Source organism: Rhinatrema bivittatum, chromosome 8 (genome assembly GCF_901001135.1).
Source record: "Rhinatrema bivittatum chromosome 8, aRhiBiv1.1, whole genome shotgun sequence".
NCBI lineage: Eukaryota > Metazoa > Chordata > Amphibia > Gymnophiona > Rhinatrematidae > Rhinatrema > Rhinatrema bivittatum.
The window spans coordinates 128933661-128955793 of record NC_042622.1 but is presented as its reverse complement, the minus strand read 5'-3'; the positions used below and the strand labels follow the sequence as shown (position 1 = coordinate 128955793).

Here is a 22133-nt window from a genome sequence, read left to right as displayed (position 1 = left end):
ACCGGGGATTACATCTAAAGCTACCTTACTACTCTGGACTGTGCCTTCCTTTGCTTCGGTGGGTTTCCCCACGTTCCAGTCTAATAAAGTATCATTACTGCCTGTGTACGTTCAGTTTAGGCCATGCCTATTGTAGTGAGTCCCCACAGGGCTCCTCTCTGTGGGTGGAGTCAGCTCTCACTACGATTCAGGGTCTACAACCACACCAGATTATAACACCTGGTTTCAGAAACTAGCCCCCATGGTTAAGGAGGAAATCATCTACTATCTGCTGCCGTTATTCTTGTGGGTTGTTATACTTCTGCCACTCTACAACAAGTGGTATACCCATAACCAAATTAGAATATTCAAATACAAAATACAAGTAGATAACATGTATGGTAGGCCAAAATATTTTTAAAAATAGGCTGAGCGCTTTAAGTGCACAGCCCTTTTGCTATGCTTCGTGCCAAATTACAGAGTTAATCAATATCAAAAGATACACCTATGCCGCGAACTGCTGTACTAAACAAAAGCAATCAAGAGCTAAGCTCTGTCGCTGAACAATTGAATAAACTTTTTAGTGAATAATGTGTGTACTGGAATTATTTTGAATAAAGTAAATACCTACACTATCAATGGAAAAAAGTTTTTAATGATGTGTGTAAATTTAAAAATGTTAAGTGAAGTCAGAGAAAGGTTTCATACATAGTGTAGGTGCCCTGCACCACTGTAGGGTGAACTTATAATCATCAACCTTCCTCCTCCTCCTCAATTGCTTTTAACGATTATTTTTTTAAGAATTTTATATGTGAACTTGTGTTGTCCCTAACAACACCTGAAGGACTCTTCCGTGGCAATATACGCGATCTTCCTCTGTTGATCGCTGGGAAGAATCCGGGATTCTTCCCGGCGATCGACAGAGGAAGATCGCCCTGTGGCACAATATTTTGAGCTCAGGAGAAACCGTCGAGGAGAGGGTTGCAGACTCCGTGAAGTTGGTCCCGGTAAACATCGAACCCCCTGAGGAAAGACATTCACGTCTGAAACATGTTGGGATAACTTATAAGAAGATGGACACACCAACCAAAATCGGGGAAGTCTGTTTTTATACCCTTTATTGACATTCTCATTGAGTATTATGGAGTAAACCCTCGCAGTTACGCATTTAAAAATTATATTGCCACGGAAGAGTCCTTCAGGTGTTGTTAGGGACAACACAGGTTCACATATAAAATTCTTAAAAAAATAATCGTTAAAAGCAATTGAGGAGGAGGAGGAAGGTTGATGATTATAAGTTCACCCTACAGTGGTGCAGGGCACCTACACTATGTATGAAACCTTTCTCTGACTTCACTTAACATTTTTAAATTTACACACATCATTAAAAACTTTTTTCCATTGATAGTGTAGGTATTTACTTTATTCAAAATAATTCCAGTACACACATTATTCACTAAAAAGTTTATTCAATTGTTCAGCGACAGAAATTACAGAGTTAGCCAGAGGTTTGACATTGTAATGGCCAGAGGGACCTGTAGCTTTCAAATGGGCGCGTGGGTGAACATATGCATGTGAGTTGGTGCGAGGCTAGGGACGTGGCCATTTTATAACATATGAGCACATATGCACATGTTATAAAATAGCCTAGATGTACATATGTGTGCAACCATTTTTACAAGTGGGTGTGCACATCCGCACACATCCAGGTATGTGCCGCGCAAGTGGGGGAATTTTATAACGCGCTCACGTCCATGCTATGACCAGTTTCACCAGTTCGCCCAGTGTAGAGCTAGGTCCGTCAAACTCCCCCTAGTTCTTTAGCTTGCACTCACTCCCAGTTACCCTGGATCCCTTAAACCTCTAGGGATGTTTGTTTATTGTTTGTTTTTAAACTTACACCTCCTCCATAGCAAAAGTAAAGTTCATGGCACTGGTCCTGGGCATATGCCCAGGTGGACAGGTACTTGCGCACACATCTTCTGGCCCTGCCCTGGAACACCCATGTCCCACTACACCATGCTCACACCACTCCCCTTTTTCATTCCAAGTGAGATATCTGCGTATCGGGAAAAGTGCGTGCATGTAGGTGCCTTTTAAAGTCAGGTGGACATGTGCATGTCCTACATGTGCACACATCTCCTGATTTTGGCGTGCGCATCCCTATTAAAATTCACCTTTAATTGTGCAGCCATTATGTTTCAAATAGAGTCCATGGGAGGAATATGCAAGACAACAGTCAACCCAATTGAATATTTTCATCTTCTGTTCATGGCATGGAAGCATTGCATTTCCCACCTTGGATTATTCTTGGAAAAAATAATCCCAAGTGTATTTTGTTTAGTACTTCACAGAAGTGATCAATGTTACAAGTGGGGAAATAAAAATAGATGCCCCACCATTACCAGGTTGCCTAGCATTCGCCCAGCAAACGCTCTTTGTACCAGGGCCTCCCTAGTATTTAAATTGCCCTGAGATACTAAATAAAATTAAGCAGTTTCATAAAACGTTGGTATGCTTACGAACTGAAAACATATTATTCACATGGATTCTCTCGGATTGTACTTTCTTTCTCTCACAAACATTTATAGGCTAGATTAATAGAGTGCTGGTTATTTCAAGTGCCATACTCTATTCATCAGGTATACAATAACTTAAATTTGCAATTTACTTGAAAATGAATTCCACTAACTGAACCATACTGGACTTTCATTGCAAATATACCTACTAAAAGGCCGCTGCTAAGTTAATATAATTATAGTTGGACTCCACTTCATATTATCCTTATTATAAGCTATTTCACTACAATGCTGCCTCACTCTATCATGCACAATGCTTGACTTTAGTGTCAGAGATTGCACCCAATGAAGTCAGTGAATCTATTGTAACCAAAGTGGAGTGTGTGTGCAGCTTTTTTCTGATGACAGCATCACTATTTAATTTTGTTTTATATTCAGAAGCGTATATTAAAATAACCTATAAAAAGTGCAACCCTCATCTGAACTATAATGTAAAATAAACCATAACTTGAAAAGCAATGCTTTTCCTTTAGCTGAAAGTGCAGTTGCCACTGGCCACATCTCGAACCACTGCTGCACTGAGAAATCACAATGTGTTTGAAGCCTGAGTCATCATGCAATTTAAAGATATAGAGTTCGGGTATATGAAAACGCAACAAAAACTATAGTATCAACATCCAAAGAGGCAGTGAAATGGAAACCCAAGGATGGTAGTTACAGTAAAGCTGTGTCAGAGAGGGAATACCATCCTTGGTTATCAATACTTTGCCTAAAGTAAGAAAGCACCAAAGTAAGTTTTTTGTTCCTGCGTGACATCCACTCGAGTGATGTCACTTACATTCACCATCAGTCTGTCCCCTTGTTCCATATTAAATACTCCCCCCAAGTAAATAGATGTGTACCAATCATTTTTCATTTCACACAGAGTCTTGGAGCCACTCACCAGCAGCTCAGGCTCAGGGTAACTGGCTGTAAATCTGATGATGACTTGGGTTATGTAATCTAATTTTTTATTTTTTTTCTCTACATAAGCCTCGGTGCAGGCCACAGCACTCTCTCGAAAGGTGACCTGTGCATAGATATAATAATCGCCAGACTTTGGTATCTTCAGGGACCTGTTCTCGTATTTCATTCCATTCTTGATAAAAGCCAACCCTCGGTGGTCCTCCCACTGGACTGCTTGTGGTGCACCAGTCACATCCAAGGAATCTTGCTTGTTTGTACCTCAAAAGAGAAACAATATGATGCAAATTATTGTCATAAGTAGGTGCAAGAAAACTTGATTTCTCAATCAGGAATCTAGGGCCTGATTCACTAAGGCATTTCTCCTATTCTGTGTCTATGGGAAAATGTCTTGATGAGTCAGGCCCAAGCTAGTTTGGTTTTACAAGTAGGTAAGAAATGAGTAAATTAAAATAGCTATAGCATGGATGAACTAACTAGAGATGAAGCCTAACAAAATATATGCGATAACATATGGTTGCCATAATGATAACATGGTCAGTTACTACTATTTTAGAGTAGCAATCCCATAAAAAAATCTATAGGAATACCATTTATAGTGTGTCAACTCATCAGCATTACTAGGGAAATGTTTTCTAAAGTAATTCCAGACTGCAATATCACATTTTGAAAATCTTTAGGATAATTATAATGACAAGAAGACCATTCTTTAATGTAATTTGCCATAATCTGTAACAGCATGAGAATGTTACTCTGAAATTTAGCTGATCCTCTGAACTAACATAGGGCACTCAGGCTGTAATATATCAAACACATGATATTAACCTAGGAATGTTACTGTATGCTGCACGGGTGGATGGGAAAACTGAAGTCCACGGAAACAAAAGCAGCACATATTCTGTAGTTCCACAGCTCCTTCACTGTTGTTTTCACCACAGTGACTAACTGATTTTTGGGTAAATGTATATTAGCAATTACTCTGATTACAAAGCTCACTAATCTGGCAAGCATTTCATTGAAGGGTGGAGACAAAATTGGAATTATTTAACCCTGTTCTCATCCATACAGCATCCAGGAACAGAGCTTGTGGGGCTACTATGTTTGAGTGGATCAAAATAGAAAACCAATGATGCAGAAAGTTTGGAAGAACCAAGAAGGAGGCACATATATGTTTGCCACAGGACTGAAAGAAATTATAATTGTTCTCTGAGACACAGCTAACTCTCCACTTCTTGAGCAGCCCTTGTAATGAAAATCTTGATGCCCTTTGAAGCCATCAGTGAGCTGCCAGTTTATTAAATCATTGAATATTTTCACTAAAGGCATCATTAACTTGTATAATTCCATAGATACTCGAACTTCAGAAATCATTACTCACTAGTTTTATTTTAAGGTCCATATCACCACAAAACATGGAGCAGTGAAAGCAGTTTTTTTTAAAGAGAAAATGCAATTTGCAAATATTAGCGCCAAAAATAAGAACAATTGCTCAGGAAGTTAAAGGAAGCACTTACATGAAAAGTGGTCAGTGTATGGCGTAACTTTAACTTCCTTTGAAGGGAATTCTAGGTATGAGCTTCTCTTTCAGAGAAAGCTCTGTTAGCTGTGGAAGACAGGATTTGGGAAGGGTACAGTGGAGCATGGCAGCTTACTCTTGCTTAAGTGTTTTAATTCCCCTTTGGCAGATGACAAGCCTGTTCGTAGGAAATTCCAACGTGCTGAGCATTTCAATGCTAACAAAATCCCCAAAGAAAACGAACAGTGGGTACATGCTTCAGTCTGATTTATTTAATGTTAGCGCATACTGCAAAGCACTGGCTTAGCTCTGTCACAGAAGCACTGAGCATGATGGAGACTGCGAGACCTTTCTAGTCTGACCAATTTCTCTTCCTGCGCAGTAGAGCAGAGCCCACCGTGCCTCTGCCTTTATCTGTCCTTCCTCGTATCCTCTGTGCCTGTCCCGTGCTGGCCGGAATTCTGCTACTCTTCGTCATTCTTAGTTTCTTTCACTACATCACACTCGTGATGAAAAGCTACCATAGGTGGGTGGTTTTTTTTTTTTGTTACTACTGAAAGGGATTTCCCCAGCTATTATATTCAGAATATAACTGGTTTTTTTATAGCACAGAAGAGGAACTAAGACTTTGCAAGACTATCCTTTCTGTTTTGTTGGCATGTCTGCATGGAGAACTTTTCAGTAATAGTCTTGAGAATTCTGTTTAGCCCAATTTGTGAGTCTGGGTTCTTTATCTATGCAGTTTTAATTAGAAGTTTTACTATTATTATTATTATTTGAAAGGAAAATAAAAGCTTGAAGCCCTGTCCCTCCTTGTCGTTTTGTGTCTCTCTTCCCAAGGAGCCTGCAGAAATATTCAACAGCCAAACCTTTTCAGTGGAGTTTTCTTTGCGATAACATCTTGGGGACAATTTTCAAATTCTCCACATTGGGTCAAAGTCCATGGGGGGTATTTTTTGCCTGCAGGCTTTGCATGACATTTCAAAGAGAAAGCAGTGAGCACATACTTTCGCTTGAAACTTGATGCTGGTAGCAGCTAACACTTATAACTGCTTCTTGTACAGGAAGATTTTCTTTGGAAAATAATACTTGGCTAAGAATAAAACCTGAAATTACAACCCACGGAGTGAATTTTCCAAAGGTTTACCCACACAATACTGGAAGTTATGCATGTAAGTAGCATGTGCATGCATAAGTAGTATTTTGCAAAAGCCTGAAGTACGCATTGTGCTAGCAGAGAAAAAAAAAGGGGGCGGTCACAGGTGTTTTGGAGCAAGGTTTGGAAGTGTGCGCACAAGTTGCTATGTAGTAAGCAGTTTATGCGTGTAGATTGCTGAACTTGTCTGTATGCTTTTACACTTACCAATTGACTGGGGAAATGGAAATAGGACTTGTCCTTTACCCTCAGTTTTTGGGTGGGAGATCTAGATAAACTGGTGGGAGTTCAAGGTTAAGTGCTGAAGTGTCTAGGTAAACTGGTGAAAGTCTGGGTGAACTGCTGATTCCAAATATGCTTGTATACTCTACAAAATATCTGTCTCCATCTTATTATACATGTGAAATATATGCGTGTAATTTCGTAAAATGGGTAGGTAAATTTGCATTTTCCTGCATTATAAACATATGTGCAATACTGAAACATATGCGTGTATTTTGGGGGCAGAAATACGCAGTATTTTATAAACTGTGCAGCTCTCGCCACACAATTTATAAAATCCTAGCTTAAATCTCTGCAGGCCACCTTACACAAGCAAGTGGTGTACCGCACATGCCTTTCAAAGTTGGGCTCCATGTGTGTTATTTTCCAGTCCCATTCGAAATATGCCCCTAGAAATGCCTCTCCTAAATTCAGCTAGAAGTGCACATGTAGAGAAATAATACACATACGTTTAGCCTTCTTGAGGGAAGGCAATTTTTAGATAGCTAATTTGTGCATGTAAATCACTATTTATCCACATACATGGCTTTGAAAATGTTTCCCCTATGCACTGCAATATGTTCCAAAAACATTTCTGCTCGAGATTGGAAGATGAAAGAGCAAACTCTTCTATAATGAGTCTGTTTAACTGAAAAAGTATGTATTTGCCAGCCAAATGGTGAATGCTAAGCTACTTTGTCTCCACAAGTTTCTATACCTGACATGCCAATGAATAAATAGGACATACTTAGGGTAATTGGATGACACAAATATTGCATTCATGGCTTTCATTCTTGATGACATATTAGGGATGTGCACTCATTTCAAACAACATAGACAATGTCAACAACATTGTCCATGTCGTTTCTTGTCATTTAAAAAAAAAAAAAAAAATGATAGAAAAAAAACCACAAATTGTTTATTTTTTCTTCTATCATTTTAGTGCACACTGGGCCGGATTTTAAAAGCCCTGAGCGCGTAAATCCGGCCAGATTTACGCACACAGGGCACTCGTGCGCCAGCGTGCCTATTTCACATAGGCCGCCGGCGCGCGCAGAGCCCCGGGACGCGCGTAAGTCCCGGGGCTTCGTAAAAGGGGTGGGGAGGGGCGTGTCCAGGGTCAGGGGGCGGTTTGGGGCGGGACCCGGGGCATGGCGCGGCCCGGGGGCGTGGTCGAGGCCTCCGGACCAGCCCCCGGGTCGAGTGATGGCATGCCAGCAGCCCGCTGGCGCGCACAGATTTACACCTGCTTTCGGCAGGCGTAAATCTGGCAACAAAAGTAGGGGGGTTTAGATAGGGTGGGAGGGTGGGTTAGGTAGGGGAAGGGAAGGGAAGGTGCGGGGGGGGTGGGTGGAAAGAAAGTTCCCTCCGAGGCCGCTCCGATTTCGAAGCGGCCTCAGAGGGAACAGGCAGCACGCGCCGGGCTCGGCATGCGCAAGTTGCACAAATGTGCACCCCCTTGCGTCAGCCGACCTCGGATTTTATAAGATACGCGTGGCTACACGCGTATCTTATAAAATCCAGCTTACTTTTGTTCGCACCTGGTGCAAATTTATAAAATCTACCCCACTATTTGCAAAATAGTGTGCACTATTCAGAAATAATGTGCACTAATTTGTAAATAGTGTACACTCTTTCTGAAATGGAGAAAAACAGAAAAAAATTGGGAAAACATTAACAAAAAAGAAAATCGACCCCCAAACAACACTACACAACATGACATTTTTTGGCCTGCACATCCCTAATGAAATATATTGATTTGCAGTCTATGAAGTTTAATAAATACTAATGGAAAAAAAATCTTAGATTGGCGATGAAACCAGGCAGGCTAGGATGAGATTCTCAATTTGCAACCTTTTCTAAAGGAACTAATTTAAAAATAAACTAAAACAAATGAAAAGAGTTCATTATACAGTGCTCTAGTAGATACTACTGAGTTCTAGAGTGAGACTAATACAGCCCTAGTGACATAGTTCTGATGAACAGTACAGATACCTGTAAGGTGTGCTCTGGGCTTTTCATTGCCTCTAGCTGTCCAACCTGTAATAAGAATATAGTTTTAAAAGTATTAAATGATTAGAATCATAGCCAGCAATTCATGCAGATTTTATGGGGCTGGTAGCAGTGTTGAGGGGCGGGGAGGGAGAGATTCTACTTTAGTGTCGTTTCACTATCTACTTTATTCTACAGCTTCCTAAAGTTGGAGGCAATTATCTGATTATAGCTTCTGCGGAAACTTTCACTGTTAGCTGTGCCAGAAGACGAACACAACCAATTACAGGGTTAAGCCGCGAGGAGAATGTAATGTACGTTGAGTTTATAAACAGCCTTTCTCCTGCTGTATTAATTTAATGCTCATTTGGCCCACATCACATTGCATGCCTGAACTGGAGCCAGGCGGGAAAGGATTTATGTGGTTTTTGTAGGCAAGTGCTGACTGGGCAGTGCTATATTCTACAGCACTTTTAGAGATGTTTGCCCTAACATTGATACTTTTAACTTCATAGTATAAATCGCACTAAATAAATTTAAACAGATTAATAAGAGAAAGCGCCTTAGGAGCCAGCTCTGCCAAGGTGCTTTCTTCTTCTTGCGAGGGCCCTGCTCTCTGGCAGTGCTTCCTCTCTTTGCCAGCCTCTTGGACCAGGCTTTGCTTCCCCGTCCCCCTGTTGGCTGTGTATAGGCTGGTGCAGTTTGACTTTCCTGGGGCCTCCTCACCAGGCCTCAAAACTACCCTGCCGTAAATTTCTATCCCACAATTCTTTATTTTTGTAGACTTGTCCTTTGACAGGATTGTTCATGAAGATAATGGGATGGACATTAAACAGGATAAACAGCAGATTGTTTATGTTTGGGGACTGCACCAGAAATAAAGATTAACAAACAAAAATATTATAAGGTGATATATTTTTATTGGACTAATTTAATACATTTCTTGACTAACTTCCAAGAGCTGTATTGCCTTTATCAGCTCAAAACAGAATAAGCATGTCAGAACAAAAGATGACAGTATCAGAAAATATAATCACAAAATGCATTCCAGTGATAGTTTAGGGATTGAAATCATCAGGGGCTGGCATAAACCAATGACACCAAATTAGGGCTAATGGAAAATGTCATCGGGTAGACAGGTACTGACTTTGCAACTGACCTGCAGCTTGAGGCAAGATGGAATCAGACAGGCTTTTGTTCTGAACCTGTAAAGATGAGAAAAAAATAGCATGCTTTGACAGAAGCAATGATCTTTGTCGGATAGGTAGTAGCTTGCCTGCCTCACCTATAGAAGCCATGACTACATAAGAACATAAGAACATGCCATACTGGGTCAGACCAAGAGTCCATCAAGCCCAGCATCCTGTTTCCAACAGTGGCCAATCCAGGCCATAAGAACCTGGCAAGTACCCAAAAACTAAGTCTATTCCATGCTACTGTTGCTAGTAATAGCAGTGTCTATTTTCTAAGTCAACTTAATTAATAGCAGGTAATGGACATCTCCTCCAAGAACTTATCCAATCCTTTTTTGAACCCAGCTACACTAACTGCACTAACCACATCCTCTGGCAACAAATTCCAGAGTTTAATTGTGCATTGAGTGAAAAAGAACTTTCTCCGATTAGTTTTAAATGTGCCCCATGCTAACTTCATGGAGTGCCCCCTAGTCTTTCTATTATATGAAAGAGTAAATAACCGATTCACATCTACCCATTCTAGACCTCTCATGATTTTAAACACCTCTATCATATCCCCCCTCAGCTCTCTATTGTCATGTAATCATCCAGGAACTGTGAAAGACTGTCTAAACCTTCTGCCATTCTGCATGAGCCTGGGACAAAAACAATGAAGTAGCCCTTCAGGTAATATTTACTGGTTTGATAGCCTGCATGCTCCCCAGTTACCCCAGGCAGAAATGGCTATTTCTTTTATTTTTTTAAGTTACACCTCATCCACCGCAGAAATAAAGTTATAGGGCAGTGGACTTGGGTGCAGCCAGGGCGCATGAGTATTTATGCGCACATCTCTTGGTCATGCCCCGAAATACCCCTACCTCACCCAGATCACACCCCTTTTTGAAATCAAGTGAGATGTGCGCGCAACGGGCCATCTGCGTGCATCTGGGCAGCTTTTCAAATTCAGTGGGCGCACGCGAGCCCAACTTGTGTCTGCAGCTCCCCATTTTGGCGAGCGCCAGCCTTTTAAAATTCACCCTTAAGTATATTGTAATTCCTGTTGCTGAACTTGGGTGTTTGTTTAACATGATGCAGGGCTGAGGAGGAGAAGGAAATGAACAATGACAGTGACTAGTATCACGTTTTAATGGTGTCATGATGTATTTGAATGTGTTTTGGAGTTATGACTATTTTGATATTATCTTTGGTTTTGTTTAATGTGCATCTGCCTTGAGCTTCTGTTAGGCGACTAATTAAATTTAAATAAATAAATAAGCAATGGCGGACCAGCAGCGAGACTGGACAAAGTGCAGCCCTCCCCTCCCCCCACCATGGTTTAATGCCAATGTGACAAAATCACTGGGCAACAATGCTTTTCTCTCTAAATCCTGACTTCCCAAACGGTTTCTCCCCCCATTAACCCAGAACAGAAAAAAGTCTTAGGTGGCAATTTTCAAACTGTCTGCAATGGGACATAGTTTGTGGGTACTTTTTACCTGTAGACTATGTACACATTTTGAAAGTGAGAACATGCACATAACTTTAGCTTTGAAACTTGCCATGGGTACAAAATGTCTGTAGAAATTTGCACCTGCCTTTTCTGTTGGGCACTTTTTTCATAAAAAAAAATAACGAGGTCAATATTTAGACATAGGCGGGTAAGTAAGTTAGCCGGCAAAGACTTATCCGGCTAACTTACATGGGATATCCAGCAGCACTGTTATGCTGATGAATGCTCCTGTGTCAAAGAGACAAGCTTAGATCTGCTATGGAGCCAGGTCTAATTTATCTGGTTGACTTAACTGGATAAGTCTAAATATTGCTACTTATGCGGCCAGGTTAGCTGTGTTGGGGGAGGGCGGTTTTCAGACAGGCCGATTTGTGGGGGTAAGATGCTTTGTACCCACCTAAATGGTTTGGAAAATTGTCCTCTTAACTCAGGGGTCAGATTCTGACCTGTGTACTTGTCATATTTCCTCTAGCATGGATAATTCTTCACTGCAAACTAACTCTGCCTTTTCTAATATGCAAACCCCTTCAGCACAGGGGACATATATACATTCACTAGATTGAAAAGTCTGATTTGGCCCATATGCCGCTTATGTTTTAAGGTTAGGTTGTAATGGCAAAAGTAGTATTGCGAATTACATTAGGGATGTGCATTCAGATGATCCAAATGTGAGAAACACAACAATTTCAGTTTGGTTTGTTGCAACTGAACTGAAACATTGACTCATCAGAATATTCCAAAAATGTTTTGGATTATTCATTTTGGCATTCATGTTTTGGATTATTCATGCTGCTTGTTGAAATGCAGGGGCAGTAGAATGCCTTTTTGGTTGGGAGGCCCAAGTGAATCAAGTTCTGTCCCCCCCTCTCTCTGTCCCCCTGCACCCCACCAGTTTCTTTGTCTCTCTTTACCCACCATTCCCTCTCTTCCCCTGCTCCATCCCCCCCTCTCTCTCTGCCCACTTGCCTCTATTTTCCCTTGGCCACTCCTTTCCCTCTTTCTCTCTCCACCTCTCTCTCTCTCTCCCTTCCTTTCTCCCCTCTATGATTCCAGGAACTTGTCCAAACCTCATAAGAACATAAGGAGTACCATGCTGGGTCAGACCAAGGTCCATCAAACCCAGCATTCTGTCACTGACGGTGGTCAGTCTGGGTCAGAAGTAACTATCAGAGCCCTACTAGTTTATCTATTTTTTTTTTTTTTTATATTTCACACCTAGGGATAAGCTCCGGTTTTCCCACATCTACCTAGCTAATAACTGATCATGGAACTCTTCTGGACCAGTCCTCTTTTGAATCCTACTAAGCTAGTTGCCTTGACCACAGCCTCCAGCAACAGATTCCATATCTTGATTGTGCACAGAGTGAAAAAATACTTCCTAGGATTTGCTTTAAATTTGCCGGTTGCTAGTTTCCTGGTGTGTCCACTAGTCCTAGTATTGTTTGATAAGGTAAATAACTGATCCCAATTTACCCATTCCACCCCACTCATGATTTTATAAATTTCATATCATACCCCCTTTCGGTTGTCTCTTTTCCAAGCTGAAGGGCTCTAATCTGTTTAGCCTTTCTCCATAGGGGTGCTTTTCCATCCCCTTTACCCCTTTTTTTCACCATTCTATGTACCTTTTCAGTGTCTGCTGATCCCCAGCAGCGAGCCAAACAAACACTACTTGTATCATATTTCAAAGAGATAAAGATGTACTGATGAAAGATGTTTTGATAATTCAATGAAAAGCAAAGTCTTGCAGCTGATGGCTGCTCTCCATTTCCTTGGCTGTTTCTTATTAAAATAAGAACTTGACTTTTTTTGAACAATAGAAAGTCAGTCTGCCTTAGAATTTGTGCAATGTATCAAAACTAGAAACAGAACAGGATGGAAGATAATGCACAATTAAGCTCTGGAATTTGTTGCCAGAGGATGTGGTTAGTGCAGTTAGTGTAGCTGGGTTCAAAAAAGGTTTGGATAAGTTCTTGGAGGAGAAGTCCATTAACTGCTATTAATCAAGTTGACTTAGGGAATAGCCACTGCTATTAATTGCATCAGTAGCATGGGATCTTCTTGGTATTTGGGTACTTGCCAGGTTCTGTGGCCTGGTTTGGCCTCTGTTGGAAACAGGATGCTGGGCTTGAGGGACTCTTGGTCTGACCCAGCATGGCAATTACTTATGTTCTTATGACAGCAAAGCATACATCTAGGTTACCCAATTTCCTTACTATTGCAATACCATTGACTAGACCTCACTTGATCATTGGCTTCTCTGTCATTTCTTTGACACTAGGGATCTTTTGAATCTTATCCCAGGTCTTCCTGAACCCTGCCAATGTTTCCCCCCCCCCCCCCATGCATCCACTGCCCTTTGTATGGAGAAACTTTCTAATGTTACTTCAAAATCTACCCACTCTGAGCCAGACACTATGACTTCTTGTCCTCTTTCTACTGAAAAAATACTTGCTTCTTCTGCACTGTTTATACTTTTCAGCTATGACAATACTTTGCACGGTAAAAAGCTAAGAAATTGTATTTTTAGCATGCTGCAGGTGCAGGTCAACATCAATCTGCATCAAACAGGTTTTAATTTAGATATTTATGCACTGGGACATCTCTGTCCAACTATGTGAGAACAGCTATCAGTCTGATCAGACTGTGCATGGACTGCCCATGCATTTTAATGCAGAATTTTATATCATTTTATCCCGAAGCAGGTTAAAACTATGACTATAATGCTATGATAAAATATATTAGTTATAAGAAAACAAGACTTCTTCCATTTACCCTTACTATACAGAATTCCTCTTTATATAGCACATCATATTGACAAACAAAATAAATGTTTACTGGAAACAAAGCCCGAATGTGGTAGCACCAGTCCTTACATCAGCAATATGATTGTTCTACAACAAGAAGTCATGATATGAGGATCAAAAGGGAATAGACTCAGGAGCCAGACTGGAAAAAGGAGGGGGATCACCTGGGTGCCTAAAAATCAGAAAAGTAAAGCAAGGTAACAAAACAATAAAATATTAAACTAAAAGGGAAAAAATGAATGAATGAATGTTCTACAAAATTCAACCCCTGGCTCCTTTCACCCTGAAATGAAATTTAGCCAGAAACAGGTTGAAAGCAAAACATCCTGAACTGAACCCAGTTTTTTGACCCCTGCACAGCCCTAAATTACATCCTTATGAACTAGTGCAGAGTTCTCTTAGTCCATCCTGGTTCTGGAGGAAACGCGTCTTTGGAGGTTGTGGTACTTTTAGTTGAACCAGTGTGAAAAAAGGTGCGGTGATACACAAGCTTTCAAGGCCCAAAAGGTCCCTTCTCCTGATGTGGTCTTGAAAGGTCATGTGCCACAACCTCTTTTTGTGTGTTCTTTAAATTTTTCTCAGTTCTGCTAGCTGGTTATTTCCCTCCCATGATATTTTATTCTCTTATAATTGCTTGGTTTATTTTAATTTATATTTACAGTGATCCTATTGCTTTGTTTAGCACTGTGCATTTTACTGCTTCTAGATTATTGTATGTTATTATGTTTACAGATGCTGCTTATTGCGTATTGCTTTATATTTTGATTAGCAATATATTTTGTATATTTTATTTAATATTATATGCTTATATATTTAAAATATTTATATCCTGCACCTTCCACAGTTCAGGGTGGGTTACTGCATTAACATCCATAATTAAAAGAAATGGCACACGGGTAAAAACAAGTCAGACAGACTAAATACAAAATATTGCTGCAATTACATAACAATGAGCTTCTAATCAAAAGGTGTGTTTTTATATTGTGATTATTGTACTATGTTCTGGGATTTTTAGGTAAAGCATGTAATAGATAAACTAGTAAACAGTCTACAAAATCTCCATCACAGTAGAATTTGCTACAAGCACAATAGGAACTTGTTATATTATTTATTCCATTTTTAAAGTATCCAGTTTGATATTCACATGTTTCTAAACCAGATGAACAAGGGAGGATTTTTGCTGAAATAGTGATTTTTTTTTCAGGAATAAGAGGAATACCTTATAGCAGGGCTACACAAAAAGAAACATTCATAGTCACAATTGTATTAGATGCCACTGGCCTGATTAAAAATAACTTCCAGTCTTTCATTTGTTCTCTCTGTTTTGTTTATACTGTTTGATTGGTATCAGTTTTGTGATAATAATGTTGATTGTATATTTTTGTTATTTCTCATACCAATGGTTAATAAAAAAGTTGAATAATAAAAAGAACTTTCAAGCACACCTTGATATGTTATCTTTACATATTACAGTCTATGAAGTCCAGGGGGGCTCTCTTTGGCACAATGCAAATATTGAGAACAGCACTAGCAGTAACTTTGAGAGACTTAGAACATTCCGAACATATCCTGACATAGGAATGAGGTTCATTCCTGTCAAGGTAGGTGCAGAATAAACACATTTGCAGAATTGGCCCCTGGATGACTTCATGGGGCTCAATTTATCACTATATGCTATGCTTACTGTGACTCAGACTAAATACACAAAAATTATGATCAACAGATATCCTTTTCATTATTTGGAGCCTCCATGGTATACAAAACATTGCAATCTGAGTTTACTTTTCTCTGGTGTTTGGCATTAATATACTTCATGGATCACAGAGAGCTTGATCCTAAGCTCGTGAACTGTATGGCAAATTAATCACTGGAGAAGCAGTAAATCGGGAAAAGGTTTTGTTTTTTTTAAACATCATGTTCATTAAAATGAATTACATACAGTAACTTCCTTATTGAAGGTATCATCTTAATACAGTAGTTGGTTTATTTAATTTCCCAATTATATATTTCTCAAGGTGATATGTGAAGGATTGGCCTTGTGGTTAGAGCAACAGGAACCCATTTAGACTGTAAGCTCTTTTGGGAAGGGACCTTAATTCTAATGAAGCTGTAGATTGCCTTGAGTATTATTTGAAAAGGCAGTCTAAGACTTGAGATTTAAGAAAAAGATACAGAACAAACTTATGTAAAAGAAGAGAATGAGAATGGGAGAAAGTGCAGTCTGCTCACCTATTACTCAACATTTGCAAAATATTACCATAACTTTTAAACTGCTTCGGGAGGAGGGGAGAGGACTGGGGCTGCCCCGGAGACCGGCACCCATGATTGCGGCCGGGGCAGGTGAGCGGGGGCTGGGGGAAAGCTTGCCGCCTACCCTTACCCCTGCCTCTACCGCAGGGGTAAGGGTAGGCGGTAAGTTAGCAGGTTAAACGCGCGACAAAACGGCAGGGAAAGATAGCGATAGTCGGGGCGCGGGTTACGGGATGCTAGGGAATAGCTAATTCGCTCGTTTGCATGCAATATACATGCCGCGTGCGGAAGGGGTTGCCCGGGGATTTTAGGACGCGGTAGGAATAGGTTAAAGGGGATTCGGGATCGCAGGAAGGGCTAACGCGGGTTAGGAGCGGGTTAGGAGCGGGGTAAACACGGCCGCACTTTACTGGATAGACCTGAATGTTAGGAAAACATTTGTACTACATTATTGAATCTATAGTCTTCACTATTATCTATATCTAATCTGTACTAATTACTTCCTGGAGCCTAACTTAGCATTAGTAATAAAACACTGCTTATCCTGGCATCCACAGTTATACTGATCCGGGGTGTAAATGTGGCGTAGAGTTAGTCCTAGGGGAATTCTGTGCTACTGTGGAATGTAGAATTACCCCTTCCCGCAGATTCCCTCGTTTACCTTGCAGAATCCAGGCCACACCCCTGCTTGGAGCACTATCACAGACAGAATTGTGGCAATTAACATGATCGGGGGGGGGGGGGGGAGCAGGGGGAGAGAGAGCACCCACAAGGGAGAACATGATACTCTATATATTATCTAGCACTGTAAGAGGGGCACTTTCAAAGGGTGAGTTGAGTGTGTATGTGGGGGGCGTTACATTGGTCTGCCTAGGGCACTACAGACTCTTGTTAAGTGAGAAAAATGAAAATACTGGCTTGCACTGAAATGCAGAATGATAATTTGCAAAAACATTGTATCGTTTTGACAAATGTGCAGAATTTAGAAAATGTATGCAAAGAATTTTTAATTTTTTGGTGCAGAGTTTTCAGTTGTTTTGGGCAGAATTCAGGAATATATATGTTTTGGGTGGCAGATCCTGTCAGAGTGGGGAAGTGGGGGCAGGGAGCTGCAGAAAACTGGCGTCATTTGTGTTTCAGGGCAGTGGATCTCCCCAGGGAAGCTGCTTGGGGGACACTGGCCCTTGTTGTCCTTGTGTTTAACCCCCCCCCCCCCCCCACAGGGTGAACCTGTAACATTCTCTACCCCCAGCTTTGGTCCTTTCTCTCAGGTTCAAACTCTTTCGTACCCCAGCAAGACCCCAGCTTTCTGTCTCTTCTTCATCATCCTGCAGCAAGAAATCCTAGCTCTCTTTCTTCCCCCATCCCACCCCCCACCAGTAAGGCTCCCAGTTCTCTTCCCCCTTCACTCCCCCTTCACTCCCCCAGCAAGACCCCCCAACTCTCACTCCCCTCCTCCCTCACTCCCTCAGCAAGACCTCCAGTTTTTTCTCTCTCTCTTCACCCCCCAGCAAGACCCCCAGCTCTCTCACCCTCCCTGATAGACCTCCAGTTCTCACAATCACCCCCCCCCCCCCAGCAGAACCCCATTCTCTCTCCACCCATTCTTTTCAAGTCCACCAGCTCTTTCTCCTTTGTCACTGAAGTTCTCTCCCAGGTTCCATCCCAATTGTTTTCTCCTCTGTCTTCCATTGTCACCACTGACGTCTCCTTTGATTTCTGGCCATGTGAGCCAGCACTGCCACAAATGCCTCCTATGTCTTCTGATCCACATGGCGGTGGCCACCACTGCCTCCCCTGTTTTCAAGCTGGTGCAGCCTACGTTGCCACTGAAGCCTCTGTGTTTCAAGACCCATAAGCTGATGTTACCACTTAATCTCCACTCCATGCAACACTGCTGGTCCTGGACCTGATGCTAGATTCTGGCTTGGGAATTATAGAATTCTGTACAAATTCTGCATTGCTCAGTTGTGCAGAATTCAATTCTCCCAGGAGTAAAGTGGACACACTGTTTTTTATACAAGCTTTTAACTGAGATTGGTTATATGCTTCTTGTTTTATTTATGCTGTAATGAGTATATTTATTTTCTTAATTATTGTATTACAATTTATTTAATTTATTGCTTACATCATGTGTCACATTTTAGTTTTATGCATTGTTATATTGTGGGGCAGATTTTAAAAGCCCTACACGTGCTGAGCCTATTTTGCATAGGCCTGGCTACGCGTGCAAGCCCCGGGATGCGTGTATGTCCTGGGGCTTGAAAAAAGGGGCATGGTGAGGGTGGTCTGGGGTGGGGGCATGGCCAGAAGCCTTCATAGGGCCGCTGGGCCAGGAGATTGCACGCCGGCAACCTACGCTTGCCTGGAGGCAGGTGCAACTTCTAAAATAAAGGTCAGGGGGGTTTAGGTAGGGCTGGGGGGGGGGGGGGGGTTAGGTAGGGGAAGGGGGGGGAAGGTGGGGGGCGGAAGGAAAGTTCCCTTTGAGGCCGTTCCGATTTCGGAGCGGCCTCAGAGGGAACAGGGAAAGCCATCAGGGCTCCCCTAGGGCTTGGCGTGCACAAGGTGCACACGTGTGCACCCCCTTGTGCACGCTGACCCCGGATTTTATAACATGCACGAAGCTGCGCGCACATGTTATAAAATCGGGCGTAGGTTTGTGCATGCCGGGTTGCGCACACAAATCTATGCTCGCGCGTAGGTACTAAAATCTGGCCCTATGATTTTAATTGTAAATTACTTTGGTATAATATTTTATGGAAAATATAAACATAGAATACAAATCAGTGGAACCTTTGACACCATTCATTTTAAAACCCATTTTGCTGGTCCAGAATATTCATTTGACCTTGAGTGCTTCCCTTTATCTCCCTGTACCTTATTTGCCCAGTTATATTTGGAAAATAATAAACTGCTGTGTAATCGGGCTCATAAAAAAATTGTCTCCACTCTATCCATCCCAGAGATAGCTGTGTTCTCAACATGCTATAACTACAAAGTATATTTGGATGAAATGCACCATATAAATGCAAATTATTATTATTATCACACCCTCTGCCTTTGAGGACATGCCCTCAGCTTCCACTAAAGTTAAACTTTCATGTCTGCTTGATGCTGAGAGAGCAGTATGACCCTATCTCCCCTCTTTCAAGATTCCCCAGGATTCACACAGGTACTGAAAGGCTGCTGCAAAATACCTGTGAAACATTATAGCTTTTTATGGAGCTGACCACGAGAATTTCCAGAGACATCTGGAATGCATGCAGTGGTCATGTGCTCTGTATATCACACACAGCACACACACCCCTCTCCTTCACCTACTTTGCAATACACTTTGGGCATCTTGGTAGTACAGTTTGGAAAATCAATAAATTATTATTACTGTAGAAAATGAAATTGGTCTTCTAAAAATCCAGCTGCCCTGAGAATGTGATTTTACTCATGCCTAAACGAAATCGACAAAAATTATAGGATACCTTCTTCCTTTCCTCCCCTCTAAACACATGCACATAGATCATGTTCAGGAGGGATGGATACTAACATTATAAGACATACCAAAACAGATAAATCAAACGAAAGACCTAATAGATAGATAAGCCAATAAATTAGAATATATGAAAACAAAATCTGATAGCATAATTTGAAATGCACATTAAGGTTGCCTGTATGTATTTCTAGTTTATGTGAATTGAGGTTTTTGATTTTAATGTATACTTTGGTTATTTTTTGTCACTGGGATTTTCAGTTTGAGAAATGCGTGCTTTGTCTGCCCTCTTGCACGGATTATTAATCTTTCACAAAACTAATCACACCTAAGACTCTGTTTCGGTTCGGAAAGTTAACAAGTTGCTGGGTTTTCCTGAAAGCTACTGTCAGCTTGTGTGTGTGAGACAACCAAAACGGTTACAGCCATTCCCCTACCTGGATGGTGAAGTCGGCTTCTCTTGCAGACCTTAGATTTCCGATCAGTACATAAGCCGTGAGCAATGCCAGGGCACAGACACAAAACAGGCTGCAGGCTATGGCCAGCTGCACTTTCCGCAGTACCAAATCTTCCCTTGCTTTTATCCTGCAGCTTTGGTTTCTCACCCTGCCCTGCCCCTCCTCTTGCAATATTTCCACAGTAGATTCCATGCCCGCGACCTGCTGCTTCCACTCTCTGCCTTGCTAAAGTATTTGACCTGCTCTGGTTGCTGTCCTGCACAGAGATCTCCATTATATAAAGACTACCTACCTACCACAGTCTGACATGCTTACTCTCCTCTCCCTCCACCCCACGCTCGCTCTCCTCTCCGCCCCCCGGAACATGCAAGGGGTGTGCACCGCCTACCGCCGAAACCGAGCTATGCCAGAGGCAGAGTTGTATACGATTCTTTCTCTAGGGCTGTGTGTAGTGAGCGCGTGGGTGTGTTTTCTTTTTGGACTTTGGAAAGTCCCGGAAGGTGGACCTCAGAGAATGAAATGTAACTGGATTGGCTTAATGAGGAGAGAGTTCAAAGGCAGGCATTAATGCGTGATGCTTCTTAAACATAAGCGGTCTCCCGAGTGTTCAGGGTGGGGCAAGATAGGAAAACTTGGAAGCCAAACATCGCAGAGTGAAAGTGAAAATACAAGAGCAAGAGAAACAATGCTGGCATTCGGAGGCAGTCGATTTCTATTTTCATTGCTTGAGAGGAAGAGAAAAAGGAACAGTGAAAGGACGGAAGCCAAATAGTTTCATAGACCAGACTGAAGTTGTTTGTTTGCATCTACCACGTAAGGTAGAAGGAAGCATAACGTGAAACTGTGAGGGAAATCATTTGTTTTGCAAGCACCATTGGCACACTCATAAACAGTATGTTTCAGACAGGGTTGAGTTTTGCCTTGATGTACAAGGGGACTGAGTGAAACAGTCCCCTTATACATGAACACAGATGTGTCTCTCAATATACGGTCAAAAATAAATTGATTATATCCTAATAATTAGTTCTTGGAGTATATGTTTGCCTTATGAATTTCAAAAAGTTTATACATATAAAATTGGAAGATAAGCGCACAAGTAGTATTTCGTAAAAGCCCAAGGTGTGAAAGGAAAAAAAAGGTGGACATTCTGGTGTGGGGCAAGATTCCCAAGTTTGCACACAATTTAGTAATTTTGTAACTGGTACACGTGCATTCATTACTGAACTTGTCCGTACACTTTTACTCCTGCAAATTAAGTTGCAGAAGTGAAGTTGCCCATGTCTTTTGTCTGCAGTTTTTGGGTCAGAAGCCTAAGTTAAGTGGGGTGAGGTCAGAGTGAAGGGCTGCTGGGTCTAGGTGATGGTGGCAGTCTGGGCGAACTGGTAGAGGTGTTGGCGAACTGGTGATTGCAAGTACATGCACGAATATTTTCACAAGCAGAGTATAGATGAGAGGAAAACAGTGAGCATGAGACCCGCCCCCCCCTCTGACGTCATCCCGCCTAGCGTCGAGCCGGTAAATGGCGCCATTCCACCAGGCACCTATGCGGAGGGGGCAGCCCACCAGCACCGGGCACTTTTAAAATCAATCACTGAAGAGAAAAGAAAAAAAAAAAGAAAAAATCCGCTTTGGAATTTGAAAAGAGAATGATGAGAGGAAAACAGTGAGCATGAGACCCGTCCCCCTCTGACGTCATCCCGCCTAGCATCGAGCCAGTAAACGGTGCCATTCCACCAGGCGTTGCGTGTCGGGCGCGACAAAGGGGCTCTCCCATTTGTGCACCCTTTCGTGCAACCCATTGTGCCTGTGCGCCACCTTTTCATTTTTTAACTTCTATGTTTCTTCCTCTTTTGTTTACCTTTCTCCATGTTTTTCTTAGTTGTTATCCCTTGTTAACAATTTCCTTGTTATTAATGTTCAATGTATTAGACAAAGGAAACATTTTTCCTGCATCTTCTGTTTTAATGTAAACCGGAATGATTTGTATATTATACAAGAATGTCGGTATATAAAAATTAAAAATACATAAATAAATAAATATATGCATACCTTCAAAAATACCT

The 22133-nt window shown here is 41.6% G+C and overlaps 1 protein-coding gene across 1 annotated transcript; it reads right to left on the bottom strand.

Annotated features, from left to right (window-relative positions):
• Window positions 1–1420: 1420 nt before the first annotated feature.
• Window positions 1421–20491, bottom strand: TNFSF15 (TNF superfamily member 15). Its single transcript, XM_029614570.1, has 4 exons — window positions 20050–20491; window positions 9546–9591; window positions 8390–8434; window positions 1421–3722 (listed from the first exon to the last, which is right to left on the bottom strand). Exons 1-4 carry the CDS (start codon window positions 20260–20262, stop codon window positions 3268–3270), a joined length of 759 nt encoding a protein of 252 aa, XP_029470430.1. The 5' UTR covers window positions 20263–20491; the 3' UTR covers window positions 1421–3267.
• Between the last annotated feature and the right edge of the window lie 1642 nt (window positions 20492–22133).